This window comes from Chiroxiphia lanceolata, chromosome 9 (genome assembly GCF_009829145.1).
Source record: "Chiroxiphia lanceolata isolate bChiLan1 chromosome 9, bChiLan1.pri, whole genome shotgun sequence".
Taxonomy (NCBI): domain Eukaryota; kingdom Metazoa; phylum Chordata; class Aves; order Passeriformes; family Pipridae; genus Chiroxiphia; species Chiroxiphia lanceolata.
The window spans coordinates 12,334,329-12,353,953 of NC_045645.1; the positions used below are offsets into that span (position 1 = coordinate 12,334,329).

Below are 19,625 nucleotides of genomic sequence, written 5' to 3' on the forward strand. Positions count from 1 at the left end.
AGACCAGCTTGCTCCAAGTCCTGTCCAGCCTGGCCTGGAACACTTCCAGGAATGGGGCAGCCACAGCTTCTCTGAGAATTCCATCCCAGCTCCTCACCACCCTCACAGCCAAGAATTCCTTCCGAAATATCCCACCTAACCCTACCCTCTGGCAGTGGGAAGCCATTCCCCCTTGTCCTGTCCCTCCAGGCCCTTGTCCAAAGTCCCTCTCCAGCTCTCCTGGAGCCCCTTTAGGCACTGGAAGGGGCTCTAAGGTCTCCCCGGAGCCTTCTCCTCTCCAGGGGAACACCCCCAGCTCTCCCAGAGCTGGAGTTCTCCATCCCCCCGCGGATCCATGAAGGATTCCCAGCCTCCCGCCCCGCGCATGCGCACAGCCCGCCCGGAAGGTGCCTCACAGGCGGAAGCGCGCGTGGCGGCCGAGCCGGGGAGGGAGCGAGGGCGGGAACGGACGGGAGCGGAGCGGGTGAGCTGAGCTGAGCGGTGAGCGGGGCTGAGGGAGGCGAGGGCGGCTGACACGGCTGGGACGGTTGAGGTGGCTGAGGGGCATGAGGGCGCTGAGGGAGGCGAGGGGGGCTGAGGGGTGAAGGGACTGCGGGGGCTGAGGGGTGAAGGGACTGCGGGGGCTGAGGGGTGATGGGGGCTGGAGGCTGAGGGGTGAAAGGGGCTGGAGGCTGAGGGGAGCAGGGTCCGCTGGTGGGTGGGAGCAGCTCGGGCGGACTCGCAGGGAGCCCTGGGCGTGAGTCCCTCAGCGACATCTTATCCTGGGGGTCTCTGAGGAGGCCGGGGGGTGCGAAGTGTGTGAGTGGGATCTGAGAGCGGGGTGAGTGAGTTATGAGGGGGATGAGGGACCATGAGGAGTAAAAGCAGCTCCTGACCAGGGTGAGGGGAACAACAGGATCACAGACGGGTACTGCTGCAACAGATTAAGTTCTTCATTCAGCGTTCGCGTTTCTGAGGAGGGGAAAGGCGCTGCTGAGACGTGTGCTGACTTAAAGCAAGTTGTATTAAGGGCTGTGCATCGCTGGCTGAGTTCTGTCAGCGTCCCTGTGGCCAGGAGTGGGTGGTTTGTGTTGGTGTTATTTATCTTTGTCGTGGGCAGTGTGGAAGGATAGTGGGATTTTTGAGTGATTTTCACCATATGCTTCCAGGTGGCATCTCACTGTAGAGACCCTCAGTGTCGCACGTGCAGAGGCGGAAGGTGAAAAGTTTGGGACTGACCAAACCAGCTTTATCATCCCCTGAAACCTCTTCCTTATTTAATACTGTTACTCATAGGATAGCAGAAACTAGAGATTTGTGCTCTAGATTCTAATAAAAGCATGGCTTTTTGTTTCAGGAGGTATGAGATAATTACTAAAGCTGAAAAATAAGTAGGAAAGAATTATTTCAAGAGCCACTTTTGAGAGGAGAGAAAGAAATTCAGTATCTCAGAAAAACAAGTTATTCCAAAAGTAGGGAATGGCAGAAGTAAATGAGAGGAACAGAGATGGGGGAGTCTGTAGATGTTATGTGGAAATTAAAAAAGTGTAATTAATTAATAAATGTTTTGATGAGCTGGAAGGGAAGGGCAGATGTATTTTATAGAAGGGAAGGGCCGGGCTTGTGATGCTTGATTTTGGAATTCTTATAAGACCCTGGGTCTATTAGACCCAAATTTAGGAAGCACAAGAGTCCACTTAGAGTGAAAGGATCTACAAAGTCGACCCCATTATCTTTTATTTAGATAAAAGTACCTCCCCTGTGGTTTAGGCACACTGAAAACATGCAAATGTCAGTGTTCACCTTTCTATGGGTAGATGGTGATCGACTGCTGCCACAGATTTGTATTATTAATTAACTTTTTCCTTGATGGTGCTGGGTCACAGCTTTCTGTGAATAGGAAATAAATACGGATGTAGTTTGAGCAGAATCACCTAAATATGCCTTGGATGTTGCTTGTCTGTTACTAAAACAGCAGCTTAGTACTGCTGCTGTGAGGAGGTTGGTTTGTGGGTTTTTTTGTTTTGTTTTGTTTGGGTTTTGTTGTTGTTGTTGTTGTGTGGTTTTGTTGTTGTTGTTGCCTCTTTTTTTTTTGCTCATGAACAAGTATATTAAACTCTCTTAAGTCAAATGATGCCTTTCCTGCAAGGAGAATCTGTGCCAGTTGTACCCAGGCTCATCCCATCTATCACTATCAAGGCTGGACTAGCTTCTTCCTCACTTTTCTTCTAATTCAGAATAAAATATTTTTGTTTCTTTGGGTCAAAGTTTACATATTCTATAGTTTGTGGCTTGTTTTGTTGTTTTTTGGTGTTTTGTTTTTTTTTTTACATAGGGCAACATAATTATTTTCCTGTTTTTTGCTTTCTGAGTTTGATGCATGTGGCCTTTAATTTTTACAGATTTGGCAATGTTTCTTATTGCTACTGGGTCCTTAGTGTGATCAAGTGAGTTTGCTGGGAGATCAGCCCTCATTTAAATAACCTGTGATACCTTTAAACCAGCAGTGATGCCTATCCCAGACCTACACTCTGCCTAATTTGGCAGTGGTGCTCTTGACTGAGAAACTAAGTGGCCTTAACCAGGACTGGCAGCAATCCCCAAGGAACAACCCCATGGATGGTACTGTAGCAATGTTTGTGGTCTTTTTCCAGGTCCCTTTTGGCTTGTTACCAAGGCCAGCCATGGAGAAGTGGAGCTTAATGACAGTTACTGTGTTGCTGGCACTTACTGTGCGCTGGGCTGTGTCACTGGGCTCCTACTCAGGTAATGCACCTTCACAGGCTGAATTCTGGACCTCGTGGTAAATTGAAGTAAACTTTTTAGTTATGTGAAATCATAAATAGGAAACAATGTGTTATTTCAAGTATCATCGTATTTTAGTGTCTCTTGATTTCCCTCAGAATTCCTTGTTCTTGTTTTTTTGAAGAGTGCAATGATTAACATCACAGCTGCTTGGAACAAAGCACTGGGGAAAAAACACCACAACTTTTTGTTTGAGGGGGGGTGGTGGTCAGTAGTGTTTTAGGTTGAACATCTGGCTGTTCTCCCCTGTGCCTTTGTGTGCAGAATATTGCAGTCCAACTGTAGATTTGTTTACAGTTGTCCTTTAAATTCGATAGCAGACAGCTAAATATAAATTATGGTTTTAAAACTACAGTAGTGCTAATGAAGACAGTGTAAAAGTGACATGGAGTGAGGGATTACTCTGCCTTGGAGCTGTGCTTCCTTGAGCTTGTTTACAGCCTGAGCTACAGCTGTATCCTGTTAATGGATGAGTTTTTCTCCTCCCCGTGTCAGAACACTTGCAAAGAATTAGCAAGTTTCTTTCCAAGCCTCTCAGTGCCATTCCCATTTAGCATAAGCTTGCTCTCTGCAAACTGAGGAAAAAAAAATAAAAACCAAACCATTATTTTCAACCTTCATCAGTTAAAAATATCACAAGCTCAGTTTAGTCCAGCTCTGGTTTTCTGTTGAGTCGGTTGGAACCTCATCCCCTGAGTGGTTGGAGCTGTTCAGGAGTATTCTGGTGATTGAACTGGTAACTCCTGGGCTTCATTCAAGTGAAGGAATTTGCTTGAACCTGAGTTGCATGCCCAGTTGTTTTGGTTTGAGTTTGCTTTCTGAAAATGCCATTCTGAGAGATCTGTAGGTAACTGAGGCTCTGTTACCCATCTCTAGGCAGAAAACACCCTGTCTTTTGCCACACAAGACTGAATTTCTCTTGCACTTCAAGTATTTACAATTCCACTGCTAACAGGATTATTAAAACTTGATTTAATTTCAAATCAATCAAGACTTTGAAAGATAGTCTAAAATAATACCTAAACTAAAACAACATTTTTTTAATCTGATTTCCTACACATTGATCATGTAACTCCTTTTGGAATAGGAAAAGGAACAACCCTTTTAAAATAAAATATTGCATTTTTATTAATTTTTAACCCAGTTTGTCTGTGTACTCCGTGCTTGCTATAGATGGAAGCTAAATATGCATTCTTAAATTAACTGACCAGTCTGTATTTGGCTTTTTATAATGAAACTTTGGATTAAAATCTTGAATTTCAGTAATCCTATGGTAGATTCTATGTTCCACTAGATTTATAGCTCCAGAACTGACACTGATAAAACTCCTGTTCCCCAGTGACCTCACTTATTTAGGAAACTTCAGGTTGAATGTGTCATATAGTGGAGATAATCTATTCTCTCTACCATCCAGGAATAAATTAGCAGAGATAATATGTCCTTTCCACTTTCTGGGAATAAATACTACATATCTGAGCTTGTGGGACTCCCACAAACATAGATCATGTGAAGAAATATAGATGGCTTTCCTATATTTTAAAGAAACCCTTAAATCTCTGTCTGGCTCATGTCAATATTTCACTGGGAGTACAATCAGTCCAGTCTCTGTTCTCAATAAGTAGGTTAATAGAAGTAAATAAACTTTGTGAAGGTGCTTAACATGCTGCCAGTATCAGAGTTAACCTTCCATTGAGGGAATTATGTGAGTAGACACTGAAGTGTTTGCGTTGATAAAGCTTTTTTTTTTTCATGAAAAAAGGCTGGTTGTTGATTTTAATAGCAAGGTACCACAACATGGCTGGAACACAGGTGAGAACATGGACTAAGGAAGTGCAGTAGTTCACACAAAATCAGTGGAAGTGCCCCATTTTTCATCTACACTTGGAAATGATTTTTTTTGTCAGATGAGGAAGCAGTTCTTCACCGCACAGTGCCTTGATAAATGCTTATTGCAGAAATATCCAGAAAGCCAAAAGAACACATAACTTTTTTGTCCTCCCTGTGAGACTGCATAGCAGTGTCTGTTTGCTCTACAATACCATAGAGGAATGGAGAATACAATCAGTAGTATATTAATGTGCAATACCTAACTGGGGGAAAACAATCTGTATAAACCAAATAATTCCTGACTGCTTTGTCCTATTTTTGTAGGTGCAGGAAAACCACCTATGTATGGAGACTATGAAGCTCAGAGGCACTGGCAAGAAATTACTTACAATTTACCCATCAGGCAGTGGTAGGTGGTGCTGGTGGAGCTCAGCTTACAAAGGGTGAATGTACTGAAATTTTGGTTGTGTTTTACACCTCTGAGTCCTTTGTTCCCACCCATGTTCCTATTAGATTTTTTAGATGTGAGTGCCTGGAATGTAGATGTAAGGATAGTGACCTTAATTTGTACAGATCACTTAAAACAGAAGGAAAATTATTCCACAATTTTTATTTCTTTTTACATTATTGCTATTATTCCTTAGATCATGCATGGAACAGTAAAAATTATTTAGTCCATATATATGATACAACACAAACTGGAATATATTGGAATTCCAGGTCATCTTCCAGCAGGGACAGTGGTGGTGTTTGTCTGGTGTAATTTTTCCTCAGCTGTTGGGGAACACACTGATATGACAGAATAGGATGTTAATTGTATTTCTGTAAATATCTGCAGGTGGCTCTGTGTAGTGACCTCAGATCATCCTGTTGTATCTGTATTATCATTTCCAAACCTGGGATAAGGGATATTCCATACTAATAGAGTTGGCAGCTTTGATCCACTCTGCTACACTGAACTATATCTACTTAAAATTAGGAGTTATAGCAGCCATTATTTCCAGGCCTTCCCAGGGGCCAGATGAAACTGTTGCAGGCTGGGTTTAGCTGATGGGCTGCCAGGTGGGCATCTTGGTCCTGGTGTATTTGCTCTCTGTTTTTATCATTTATGTAATTTTATATTTATAATGGAAGTTTGGGGTTTTTTTGATTGGTTCTGGTCTGGGAATTCAATGTCTAATACAGCAAAGTCGTATTCAATCTTGGGCATTGGGAAAAGCACATCTGTGCAAGGGATTACATTCTAGAACTTAAATAATTCTTATTTATGTTGTTCTTTAGAGTCTTGACATTATTTATTAAAGGCTGCTTTAAGAACGTTCTTATCCTACTGCTAATTAAAACTCTGAAGGCTTTCTTGATAAATATTACTGGATGTGGGGTTGGGCTTTTTTTGTTGAAACTATGAGTTTATGTAAGGTAAAATTAAAAAAATAAACTCCCCAAACTGTGAAGTTCACTAAAAGTTGCAAACCGTTACATTCTGTGTGAAGAGTCTGCACTGCCTTGGCATGAGCGGTCTTGAGTTGTAGGATGAGAAGCAGAGATGCAACTCAAAGAAATGTGATTTATCATCAGTTCATAAGACACTTCAGGCAGCTCATAAAGAATTCAAGAAATATCATTTACTATAATAAATGTCAAAAATTGGCTGCATTTGAAGAGAGAAGCTGGAGAAGCCAAGAGCTTGCCCTGTGGCAGCTGGAGTGGAGTAATCAGTGTTTCACCGGGAGATAAAAAGGATCTGATGCCTTATTGTTGTAACTTTTCCTTGGACAAAACCCTCTGTTTCTCACTTGGAAGAGGTGACAATTGGAACTGCTGCCAACCTGCCATAGAAATACTGACACAATGGAATCACAAATGGGAAAATCCTTTTCCTTTCTTGCACGTGGTCCACCTGAGTTCTGAGGGAGACCTAGGATTTTCCCGCTCCAGATAAGTGAACTTTAGCAGCTTTTCTAAACCTGTTCTGCAGCCAGAAATATGTGAACTCTGAATCACTGTTGCTGTTACTTTGTTTGCAGTAAAATTAAACAGATACACAAGTTGCTACCTTCCATTTTAGATTTTGAATACATTTAGCATTCAACCTTTTCCTTGGGCCAAAACCAAGCTGGAAATGTAGATACTTATTTAAATTTAATTTTATTTTTTCTAGGTACTTCAACACAAGTGATAACAACCTCCTGTACTGGGGCCTTGATTATCCACCTCTCACAGCCTATCACAGTTTTGTGTGTGCTTACATGTAAGTTCAGGATTTCAAATAGTTCTGTGTTACATTCTCCTTTTTGCCAGGTCTGTAAATTTTAGCAGCTTGAGATGTGGCTTGGATATTCAGCTTTCCACTGCTGGATCAGTGATGCCCAGGGAAAAAGTGCTGTAGGAATTGGGTGCATTGCTTGGGAAAGCTCTCGTGTGTGGAGAGCCCCAGTGTCATTTGATGACTGGATATCATGTAAATAGAATTCTGTTATTGGAATACTTTTTCCACAAGGGCTTTACTGCCATTGGAATGAGACTTATGGAATAAGAATGTAGGTTAAAGTGCACAGGCAGAGTTATGTGGGGCATCTATGTGAACTGTAAATGGTTTATATTTAATACTTCAGTATGAAAGGTATTTACAATTGTTTTTTTAAAAGTCAGTGGAACCAGACTGAAGGTGGTTATCTTGTTCTAATAAATATTGTACTCCCTTTTTACTTTTTCCAAAGATTAGATTTTTTTAATTGTGAAATAGTTTATAGTGTAAACTGATCTGGGGGTGAGGAAGGTCTCTCATTGATCACTATTGCTGTTTGAAATATTTCTTCTCATTCATCTCGACTCTTGGAATATGCTCCTGTGCATGTCATCTTTATTGCTGAGAGGAGTGTAAAGGGAAATGAGAACTGTCTGCATTTTGATGTGTCTGTACTTTGTTTTCCAGTGCCAAGTTAATAAATCCTGACTGGGTTGCCCTGCACAGCTCCCGGGGCTACGAGAGTCAGCCACACAAGCTGTTTATGCGGACAACAGGTAGGGAAATCACATTCCTTAGGATGGTCCTGCACCTTTGTCTCACTCATTTAACATGTTTGATATGCAGCTTCTCTGTTTTTTCTGGTTTATTCTCAGTTCTTTAACTCAGGTGGTTTTGCAGGTCCATTTATGAACCAAAGTCCTGTGTTCTTTCCTCTTCTGCCATAGTGATAAATATAAAATACAAAACCAAGTTTCCAACCCAACTGATTCATTAAAAACTCTGAAACAAAGCTACTTTTTGTAGCATGGACTAATTTTTTAATTTCGAAAATAATATTCTTATTTTCCCTTCCATTCTCATAATTAGTCTTTTCATTTTTAGCTGAATTTGGTTTTTATATTAAAATTAATTTACATGTAGACTGGCATTCACTGACTTAACAGCCAGTTGAGGTCTCAGAGATCTTTATTATGAGCGGATACTTGATCTCAGAGGGAAGGAGATTTGATATTATTACTGTTAAGAAAAAAGTAAAAATTTATTTTACCACATCTATTCTGAATTTCATTTTCCTGCAGTCACTCTTCTGACTCTTTGATTATGTTGAACTGCCACTACAAAGAAAATGATGAAACAAGTACAGAGAAAATGTGTCGATAACTTGATTTGGTAACTGTATCAGGAAAACAGCAATGTCTCCAATGAACTCTTCTTATCCTGTTTCTATTTTCCTTCATTTTAAATCTGTGTTGCTTTCTCTAACACTCAAGTTCCACAAAATGCTTTCTGATTGCAACAGCAGAATTTGTTGTTCATCAATAGCTTTTCTGTACTTCACAAACCTCTCAGTCTGGTCTCTGGTAATTGATCGAATTGAAAAAAAAATAAAAATCACTAGAACTTAATTACCCTTGAAATGGTCTTTATTAATTTTGAAATCAACTCACTTGACAAACCACTGATGGATCTAGAGAGCTGATAAACACTATTTAACAGTAGCCATTAGAAGAATGCATTAAAATAATTCAGAGTGGTCAATGTCAGCTTTATTTGAAGCATCGGTGTATTTGTTTTGCTAACACCTTGGGTATATTTGTTTAGTTGTAGCTTAAGCTGGCAAAACAATTCATCACTGGGTAACTGAGATACTGAAACGTTTTCTTCCAGAGACCTTGGCTAAAAAGAGGCAAAGTACACTTTCCCTTTTGGAACCATTGCACATTTTATGAAACTGGTTTTTAAAAATAATCTGAGGTTTTTCTCAGGCTCAAGGAGAATTCACCTGCTTGGCATAATCCCAGGCAGGGGAACCTGCTGGTTCTGTTTTCTTGTCAACTCTCTTACAAATACTTGCTGTAGGCAGGTTATCAAAGCCAAATCACTAGTTTTAGTCTCTTTACCCACATCACTAATTCACACAGAGATTGTTACAATCTGGAGCTTCTTAGTTGTGCCCCCAGAGTATCTGTCCCATCAAAGAACCTGCCTGGATCCAGTCAGAGCCGATTTCTTTGGGGCATTCCCAAATGCCTCCCTGGTTTTGGCATGTGAGGAACTAGAGTGTGCTCCCTGTGTGACTGAGGCTGTGCCAGGAGCCAGGACAGCTGAACACGTGGAAGCAGCAGCTTTGGGACATCAGAAATGAGCCTTACACACATTAACAAGATCAAATTCTGTGGACCTGTTTCTTTTTGTCCTTTGAAGTGGAACTGCCCAGTTTATTCTGATGAAGAGCTTTCTGATATTTTAATGCTCACTTGCCTGTATGTTGTCCTTGTCTTCTCCTAGGAGGATTCTAATGTAAAGTTAATCTTTATTTTGCAGTGTTTGTTGCTGATTTGCTGGTTTATATTCCTGCAGTTATTTTATATTGTTCTTCCTTGAAAGAAACATCTGCTAAAAAGAAGGCAAGTACCTGGTGTGTGTGTGTGTGTGTGTAAATTAAACAAAGAAAACACTGTTACAACAGGGTAGAACTGTAACACTGAGTTAATTAACATCCAAAACCCATGTAAAGCTGACAATCAGTGTAGCTCATATTAAAGGCTTTTCAGTTAAAAAGGTTAAAAAAGCCATTATTTTATCTTACAGCAATTATTTTAATGCTTTCAATAACAAGATGCTCTGAAGTTTAGTAGCCATGAACTCCTGAATTACATTTCTTTCTGAATTTGTTACTTGAGTAGTAAAAGCAAGATTATGGTGTGGCACAGGGGCATCTGAGAGCTGCTTTTTCTTGAACACTCCTCACAGTAGATTCAATACATTTTGGAATAATAAATCTCCTGGGTTTTGGAGTGGTTTAAGGTTTAAGATGGGTGTGGGTGATCTTTGAGCTGTTTGCAAAGGACAGGCAATATTCGATATTTTCTCATTTATGGAAAATTTTTATTCTTTTTTATTCCTCAGATTGTTACTGACAGATGATTACTTGTAGAGAATAAGATTCCTACATATAGGGTGCACCAAGGAGGGACATATTTTTGTACTGCAGAGGTGTAAGTTCCTCCGTCTAATGTCTAATTTGGGAATAATCATTTGTCCCCTCTCGTTTTTGGTCCTTCTTTCCAGGTTTCCAGTGCTCTCTGTATCCTACTTTATCCAGGCCTCATTCTTATTGACCATGGACACTTCCAGTATCCTTGTTCTGCACTGAGATGAATTTGTGTTTATGGAGTAACACTGTTTTTAGCACTTTTTTTTGGCTGGGCACAAGGTTATTTTTGCATACAAAGTCATCTGAGGGGCTTCTGCCACCCCAAAGCAGAGATATCAAAGAAACTGTAAGTCTGAGACATTTGAGATAAAAATTATTGATATTGGGACAAATCAGTCCAAACATGAATATAATTCTTTCCGTGCCTCCAGCTCATATTTCTGTCAGTCACTTTATTGCAGACAAGACCGGTGGTGCTGTGACAGGGAAGAGAATGATGGCTTGTGCTCCTGTGATTTGTGTTTGGAGAGGGAATCACCTCAGATCTGCTTGGATGGCAGAGGAGTGTCAGGAGTAGCTGTGGGAAATGTTCAGTTCTATAAAATGGGCTGTTCTGTCCTGGCTTCACAGTGAAGTGAAGTGAATCCAGGGCTGACTGGTCCCTGTTGGTGCAGACACCTTCACAGGGGGTCTGTTTTAATAAGAATTCTGGTTTTGTACTGGGTTTGTACATGAACAAGCAAATGCTGTCAGCTGACCTCATGCTGGGGGGATGCAGTGGAAGCAGAGATGTCCTGCAGAGCCTCTGGGGGCTGGTCCAGCCCTGCCACTCTTACATGAACGGCATCACTCCCTGTGCCCTGCTCCCAGGAAGTCAAAGATTTGCTTGATCTGAACTGCTGCAAGATCAGGGCCTTATGGTGGGAGTTTGCTGATGGGAAATCAATGAGCTGTCAAATACACGTGAAGATTGGGAGTGGGAAGTGGGAGTGGGCTGAAAGCAACATGGGCCATCTGGATGTGTCCTACAGATACCTGCACTGACAGAGGGAAACTAAGTATTGTGACATTTCTGACAATACAAGAAATGCAAGGGACTGTTTACAAAGGCCTGGAGTGACAGGACAAGGGGAATGACTTCCCACTGCCAGAGGGCAGGGTTACATTAGATATTAGGGAGAAATACTTCCCTGTGAGGGTGGTGAGGCCCTGGCACAGGTTGCCCAGAGAAGCTGTGGCTGCCCCATCCCTGGAAGTGTTCCAGGCCAGGCTGGATGGGGCTTGGCGCAACCTGGGCTAGTGGAAGGTGTCCCTGCCCATGGCAGGGGGTGAAACAAGATGAGCTTCAAAGTCCCCCCCAAAGCAAACCATTCTGGGATTCTGTGCCCTATTGGTTTATCTCATTTTTTTAAGAACGCCAAGCAAAAGACAAAGCTAATACTTTGTTGCAATTTAATAGTAAGCATAGCTTAGTCTGTTCCAAATTTACTGATCTTGTGAACCTGTTCTCAAAGTCATAAGGCAGCAACATTGCTTTTAGTAACTATTATTCATTGTTTGTGCAATATTAGCAGTTAGGGGAACTGGTCATGGATGAGGGTGCACTGTGAGTGTAATAGAATCACAAGAACCTCAGAAGTCCTTGAACTAAATTACATATAATTTAAACCCTGATATATTTGAATATTCTGCACATATCTTTTGTGAGCTGGGAGGAGAAGCTTGTGAAAGCTTTATCCTTAATTATGTAAATACAGAAAGAAAGTTTCCCCTGATGCATGTGGTATAGTACTGTCACCAAAAGCTTGGTTGACTGAATGTACTTTATATATGTAATTAACACACACATAATTTGTCCTCATATTTGCCTGTGCAAGCTCTGAATCAAGCCTTAGAAGTACAAAAATTACATTTTAAACGGAAGTAAAATTATTTCTCTCTGTGAACGAAATAGTCACAACTGGTAATGCGTTTTTAAAACTAACTTGGAAAAACTAATTTTCCAAGCTATTTATGCCTGTCCCTCAGGGCATTAATTACTGACTTGCAGAACTGAGATGTGTGTCTTGTCCTTGACATAGAAAACCATATACAACTCAGTGAGCCTCGGCTTTGCCTTGTGGGGTGTCCTTTGTTTGTCCCATGACTGGGACCTCCTGGGCTCGGTGGCCTTTTGCTTGGCCTTAAACTACAAGCAAATGGAGCTCTACCATTCCCTGCCCTTTTTTTGCTATTTACTGGGGAAGTGCTTCAAGAAGGGACTGAAAGGAAAGGGGTAAGTGGCTTTAAACTGTTCTGTCTTTCTCGGGAATACGCCTGGGCAGCCTGGCATGGAGAGTGGGATTCTCCTAATCTGCAAGTGGGCATTTCTGAATTCAGCTGTAGGGGAAGATACTTTTGTAACATCTTCCTCTCCTGCAAAATGAGTATTTGCTGCTGAGATCTAAGGCAGGTATTTCTGCTGGGTTGCTTTTCCTGAAATGAGAGCTTTTTTCTTCTCTTGGGCCCAGGTTGGTGCTGTTGACCAAACTGGCAGGGACAGTGGTGCTGTCCTTCGCTGCCTGCTGGCTCCCCTTCGGCACCGACGTGGAACAAATCATGCAAGTACTCAGAAGACTCTTTCCCATTGACAGAGGCTTGTTTGAGGCATGCATGTTTTCTTCTCCCCACCCCACTGCCCCTGCCCTGTATTCTTAGATCCCTTGAGAAACCTTCAGTGTGACCTTTAGGGATTTCATGGGGGAGACACACCACGGGACGGGTAATTCGAGAGGCTTCTTCAGCAGGCAGTCCTTGCCAGTTATTTAATCCAGTGTTTAACCCCAGCTCAGCTGGCATCTTCCAGGATATTATACCAGTAGACAACACTTATCCCATCATCAGACCCATACTTCAATCCATACATTTTTCCATTGAAATAGATTCCATAGTAATTGACAGTGTCAGAAGATGTAACCTTGAAAGTGAACAGCTTCAGCCTGTCTTTAATTCTTCTCAGCTCTTTTCAGTGGGATTAATTATTTAAAAAAAGAATTTAAAACAATTTTGTAGGTACAGCCCAGAACTTCCTTTTTGACCCACCTTGTGCCAATTTCCACAATGTTTTCCAGAAGTTTTAGGCCAGTTCTGCTTTTCCTAAGGCTATGGACAATTGCATGCTGGCAAGTGCTGAGTACTACTGCAGCCTTAATCCAGTAAAGCAATTCCTCCCTTATCTAGTGGCAATGCCACAGGAGTTTTGGGATGAAAGAAAGGGTTCCCATTTCCCAACTCACAGGGAGTTGTTGCTGCTCTTTTGCTTAATTAGGGCACGAGTCAGTACTACACAACTTATACAGCAGATTCTCACCTTCAAGCTTAACCAATAAAATGAAGCTTTGAATTTCAGGTTGTGTTGTCACAGGGATTAAAGCAAATACTTATGTAGTTTTTTTTATTCTTCCAGTCTTTCTCAGATGTAGATAATATCACAGCTGGCATGTTTTTCTTCAGAAGTTAATGTTGATGTACCAAAGGCAGCAGTACACAAGTGTTCTTAATGTGCTCTCTGCTAGTTTATTTTAAAACCCCAATAAACAAACACCAAACAACCTCTCCAAAAAAGACCCCTTCTCACACAGACAACCCCCCTCCCCCCCCCCAAAAAATGACCCTTTTTCTTGGAGATTATTTGGAATTTATGAAGAAATAGTTCGGGTCACCACACTTTTTATTCAGTACCAAGTTTAAAAATACGATCTGTAAATGACAATAACCAATGAGTCCGAAAGAGCTGAAGGATTTTAGTCTAATATTAGCCCAGATATTTCCTGGGCTGCTCAGGGCAGTGACTTGCTGGATGCTAATGCGGATAAAATGAGAAATTGTCCACGTAAGCACTGCCCAGTAACTCAGCCCGGGGCGTGTGTGACAGGTTCTTTGCCTTGTGTCCCTTTGCAGCCCAGTAACACTTGCTGAGGCTGTAGAATGGTGCTGGCTGTGAAGTGGTGTTTGCTGGTGCTGCCAAAGCCGTGTCCCCTCGGAATCCTCGGCATATCCCGTGTTGCTGGCGAGCACGTGAGGGAGGTGGCTCAGTTGTTGGTGCTGGTGCCTCCGTGGTGTTCTGTCCACACAGCTGTGCCTCCAGCAGCTGCTTGGGGATGAGTTTCACGAGCTGTGCTTACAGATTTAATTTGGAAAGTGATCCTAGCACAACTGCTAATGTCTTTAGACTCCTTGATTTATTAGGGGTTAACTCTGTCAGTGCTGGCGGGCACTGAGCACAGCTACAGCCAGGCATGAATGAGATGGGCCAGCACGGTGTGTCCTCCTGGAAAGGGACTCCCCTGTGCCAGTGTTTGCTCAGGGACACGGTGTCAGAGCCATATTCTCACAGAATATGTGGTCTCATGAGTTATGTAGTTGTCCCGTGTGCTGGAGAACAATTTCTCAGTTATTTTAGAGCATGTTTTAATTGAGTCTCTTGAAACTTCCATTCAGAATAAGCTCAAGTACATCTAAGAATATGATGTACATCTGCAAGTGTTTTTTGCACTCTCATAGTAGAAACCCAACAATCCCCACCTCCCAAGCCCCGCTGTTGTCACAAACATAAGTTTAAATGAATATATTTATCACTAATTACCTTTTTATTTTCTTCCAGGATAAAGTAGCCAATATTTGGTGCAGTCTAAGTGTCCTTATAAAGATAAAGAATGTAGTATCACCTCAAACTCAGCTCAAACTCAGGTAAGACATGACTTAAGTGCTTTAGGTAGTTTTTATCTGCGTTATTTTTTGCAAAAGGAGTGAGTTTTCTCAAAGAACTACGAGAAGTTGTGTTTAAAATATTGAAAATACATTTTCTTTCCTATGCTGTACTTTTCTCCTGAGTGAGGGTTTCCCCAAGTGCTGTTAGGAACTGAAAAATTCCCTGCTTGTCCATATAGTGATTTAAGCTGCCTGGTTAAAACAGTTAAAATTTGCAAATTCAAAGAATTACCCCTTTTAGTGCTCTTAGAAGTCAGAGCTCACAGGTCTGTTTCTCAACTAAGTGAAGAATTCAGGTCTAGGCCTGCAGAGTGAAGTACTAATGGATGTAGTTGCTCGTGTATTTAAACTGTTTTTCTTACAAAACTCTCCAGTTTTGCTGTGACATTCCTGAGCCTGCTTCCTGCCTGTATCAAACTCACTGTCCAACCTTCCCTCAGAGGGTTTAAATTTGCTTTGGTAAGTGTTTGTTTGTAATTGCTCCTTGTTTTCATCCACCCCTCAGCACTGGGGTGTGACCAGCACTCCAACAGCAGTTGCTGCAGAGCACAGAGGGGTGTGTGCCATGAAATGCTGAAGGAATTGGTTAAAAAGGACCTTACTTTCATGTGTCCAGGGGGTCTGACCTGTCTCTTAAAACCAGACTTTTTTACTTTAGCCTCAATTTTCTTTGTTTAATGTTGTATTTTATCATCTTCCTCCGAAGAGCTTTCAGAAGATTCCATACACATTAAAGCCTCATATAGAGTTGGGATTTCTCCTCTTTTTGTTTAGCTACCAAAGTGTTAGTTTTTCTTATTGCATCGGCTGCAAAATTCAATTAAAAAGTCCCCAAATGGACACTGTGAGCTCATTAGTGGTTTGAAAATAAAATGATCCTTTTTGCCCAAATGTTTGCCTTTCCTTAGTCATACCACTGAATCGAAGCACATTGCCATGACTTATGCAAAAATCAAAAATTATATGGAGCTGGTTCTAAAGTTTCAAGAGGTACAAGATAATTTCTGGTTTTGATTTCTGTGAGCGATGTTTGAGAGTATATCACAACACTGCCTAGAAGTCACACTTTCTAAGATTTAGTTGATGTTTTGCAGTGTGTTTTTTATTTGGTGGGAGCAAAAACAAATCCAAACCGGTTTATTTACTCCGGTGTATTAACTGTTCACGATGAGGAGCAAAATTTTATGTCAAAAGGGTGGGCAATGACTGAGGTTTTTCAGTGCCTGTGAGGGTGAACATTGTGTTTCCTTGGTGGAGATGTTCTTGGTGAAGCTGAGCAGGAGTGAGGGCTCTGCAGGAAGTGCTTTCTGACTAATCCTGGTCAACTTTCAAACCAAGTGTTTTCACCCACGTGTGGGTGGTTCCAGGAGCTGCTCTGGTGCCTGTAAATGGCACTGGAGGAAACAGAGCAGTTAATGAGAAAACTCAGATCATTGAGCTCCTGCCTCCATGTGGAGTCTGTGCCAGAGACACTAAAGCAGAGCTTTGCATTGCAGTCACACACACTAATCCAGCTCTGATCTCCTTTCCTAAGGTTAGTTGTGCCCTGTCATTTTTCCTGTTCTCCTTTCAAGTCCATGAAAAATCCATTCTTCTGGTGGCAGTGTAAGTAAATTATATTCCTGTGGATATATTTTGATCTTTTCCTCGAGCTCTTATTGCATGCTGCTCTTTAACCTACAAATATGTTGAATTTTAAACACTCTGCACGTTTGCTTTTCTGAATAACCTGGAAATGAAGGTGTGAGGTACAGCCTGGCTGGTCTGTCCTATATCACTCTGGCTGAGGGGACAGTCACCGGTGCTGCTGTTCCATGTGCATGTCCCACATGGACCTGGAAGGGGTGTTTGACAAGGGAAGATCTGATCCCTGTTTTTCCTCTTTTCGTTCTAGCCCAGTTTGCTTAATCATAAATGAAATCCCCTTTATGGCCACGTGGTTTTTACTCGTATCAACTTTCAGGTGAGTTGGAAACTACTAACATGGTTGGAGAGGGAGTTTGGACAAGGGATGGAGGGACAGGACAAGGGGGAATGGCTTCCCACGTGGGTTAGATGGGATACTGGGGAGAAATTCTTCCCTGTGAGGGTGGTTAGGCCCTGGCACGGGCTGCCCAGAGAAATGTCCAAGGCTAGGTAGAAGCAGCTTGGGATAGTGGAAGGTGTCCCTGCCTGTGGCAGGTGAGTGGAACGAGATGAGCTTTAAGGTCCCTCCCAACCCAAACCATTCTATGGTTCTCTGAACACCATGTTCTTCCCCAATTTGTGTAAGGATAAATGTATTTGCTGGTTTTCCTCTTCTCTTCACATTCTTTGGAATACCTCTGGATCCGTGCCCTCATGCTGGGATGATCCTGCTCCCAGCATGTTGCCTCTCCTGCTGAGGGACGGGCTGCTCCTGCCCTACGCCGTGACCACGCCGGCATTCCTGGCCACCTGCCTGGCCTCCTTCTCCATCCTGGACAAGACCTCAGCAGAGGACCTGCAGCTCAAAGCATTCTCCCTTTCCCTGAAGGGATATGTGTCTTGGTTTAAGTCCTTTCCCAGGATTGTCAGGATTCTGGTAAGCAATTTAATTGCTGTAACTCTGAGTTGCAGCACAGAAGTGTCAGTGGAGAGGGGGCTGTAACAGCGCGCCCAAACAATGCAGTAACAGCTCTCCTGTTTGAGGTGTTACATCACCAACACCTAATCTATCATTCCTTATCTTCCAGTTCCTCCTTTCCCTGTCCCTGATGGGTGTCCTGTCTCTCCTGAGTGCTGCAGTGCCTCCTCCCCAGAGCCTCCCGGATTTATTCCCCATATCCGTGTCCATTGTTTCCTGCTTACACTTCTTATTATTTCTGGTGTATTTTAATGTTGTGATACTCTGGGACTCCAAGAATAGCAAAAGCCAGAAGAAAATCAGTTAATCTACCTGTGGAGCTCCAGGACTGAACTGTGCAGGACAGAGTGTGTTTGGTGAGTGCTGTCAGCGCTGCAGGGGAACCTGTTTGGGATGGACACAACTGCTGGAACCCAGGGAAAGTCAGGAAACACGTTTGGCTTATTCAAACACAAAACAATCAAAGACTGTTTCAAAGGAGAAGTCTGTTGAAGAGCATTGGAAATATGATTTGGTGTGTTTTCTTCAGAGGTGTCATACTTTTGTTACCATTTATAAACCTAAAATGCCTAATAAAGGACCAAATTTTGAATTAATGCCAAAATGCCCTGTATTTGCTGTATTAGCAAAAGTAGCATTGAGTTTGTTCCTTTCCCAGCATAAAAAGCATAAGGAAGTCATGCAGGTAAAGTCAAAATGCTGGACTGGCATCTCTGAATTGGTGTTGCTGAATTGTTTTGTGACACAAACTTTCCTCCACTGTGACATTTCTTCCTTCACTGTTGGTCAGCAGCTCTGCTTTAAGTGGTTTTAACACCTCTGCAGTCTTAGGACTCAACTGCTCTTTCTTCAACAGGACTGAAAAGCCAAACCCTCGTTTCTCCTGCAGTGAAAGCTGAGGTGCTGCAGTGCAGTTGGAAACCAGGTATGAGGGGGAAAAAAAAACCCCAAACCCACAACAACCCCCCTCCTTGCACAGCAATTTGCAGACGTAAACTGAACTCAACTCTTTAATTTCTCCCTGGGTGCAGCACAGCCTCCACTGCCAATAATTCAGAGAATGCATATTGATTGAGTAATTATAAACATAACAAAGCATGGAGGAAGAAAATAAATCATAAAGCAATTTAGGGTTGTATGGTTTAATTAGAAATCAGTCTATGTTTTTCTTCTGTATCTATGTATGTATATATATTAAAAATAAGCCCCCCCATCCTTGTTGAGAGGCTTCCCCCTGCCCTGGCTGTGCTGTCACATTCCAGCCTGTCACTGCCATTAGTGTCAGTGTGTGAATCAGCTGTTCTGGGAACTTCCAACTGTGTCAGTTATGAGCCCTGTCAATGGAGTGGCTCCGAGCTGAGTGTATTTATGCAGTTTTTCCAGCCTTATTTGTTGTGGAAAAAGTACCCAGAGCCAACACTGTGCTCCTGGCAGCTCCAACAGAGTGGAAACGGTGCTCTGGAGTAGTAACTCTGAGGATATGGGGGGTGAGCACAGCTCAGCAAATTCTTACAAACCAACAAACTTCAATATTTTCACAAGTATTCAGAATTTTCTGTGGGGGTGACTGCAACTCACAGCACAGCCTTTCTTTGTGGAAGTGTAGGCCGGGTGGCATGGATGTGTATCAGGACACAAAAATAGGAATCTTTGTCTCCAGAGGCTGTGAAATCCCAAACCCACCATGCTCCCCCCCCAGCAGGGCTGGGGGAAAGGCTGCCTGAAGTTTGTCAGCCTTGGAGAAGGTCTCTAAGGTGACAAGGAAAATGAAGGTGGAGGGAAGCAGAAGCAGTTCAGGGTTTAATGAGCCTGGTCTGTGTGTCCAGCAGGAGCCCAGGCCTGTCCTTCCCCCCATAGCCAAACATTAGTTTTGAGTGTATCCCTTTTCTTTGTCCTTGAGGTGGCCTCGGGGGGTGATAAAGTGAGAGTCACCCGATCCACCTTGTGTGGAACTGGAAATGGTTCTTAACAGCCCCAGCTGTTTCAGAGGCAAGAGCTGGTACAGCAGGAGGTCAGAGCCACAGTAACTGCCTAAATAGCTGAGGCATGTGAGGGGGGCATGTGCAGCACAGTCTTCATGTACAGCTTTATTTCCCTAAAAAATGACTAAATACCAGATTTAGTAATTGCCATGGTGTAAGTTATGCTGTAACTCACTGCCCATCACCACCTTCACTGGTATTTCCTGTACAAGTTTTATGTTCTCCCAAGACTGCCCATAACAGCTTGATTTAGACCAGCACAGTCAGTTC

The 19,625-nt window shown here is 42.5% G+C and overlaps 1 protein-coding gene across 4 annotated transcripts; it reads left to right on the forward strand.

The window, feature by feature from the left end:
* The first annotated feature begins 380 nt into the window (after positions 1-380).
* On the forward strand, positions 381-17,972 carry ALG6 (ALG6 alpha-1,3-glucosyltransferase). 4 transcript variants are annotated; one of them, XM_032696970.1, is made up of 15 exons: positions 381-480; positions 2,634-2,745; positions 4,936-5,020; positions 6,773-6,862; positions 7,547-7,635; positions 9,407-9,489; positions 10,154-10,218; positions 12,109-12,294; positions 12,530-12,665; positions 14,662-14,747; positions 15,143-15,227; positions 16,303-16,373; positions 16,663-16,731; positions 17,133-17,331; positions 17,483-17,972. In XM_032696970.1, the coding sequence occupies exons 2-15, from the start codon at positions 2,664-2,666 to the stop codon at positions 17,678-17,680; spliced, it is 1,524 nt and encodes a 507-aa protein (XP_032552861.1). In that variant the 5' UTR covers positions 381-480; positions 2,634-2,663; the 3' UTR covers positions 17,681-17,972. The 4 variants fall into 4 exon arrangements, with proteins under 4 accessions (XP_032552861.1, XP_032552862.1, XP_032552863.1 ...); XM_032696971.1 differs by having other exon boundaries at positions 457-532; XM_032696972.1 differs by lacking the exon at positions 381-480 and adding an exon at positions 1,149-1,198.
* The last annotated feature ends 1,653 nt before the right edge of the window (positions 17,973-19,625 follow it).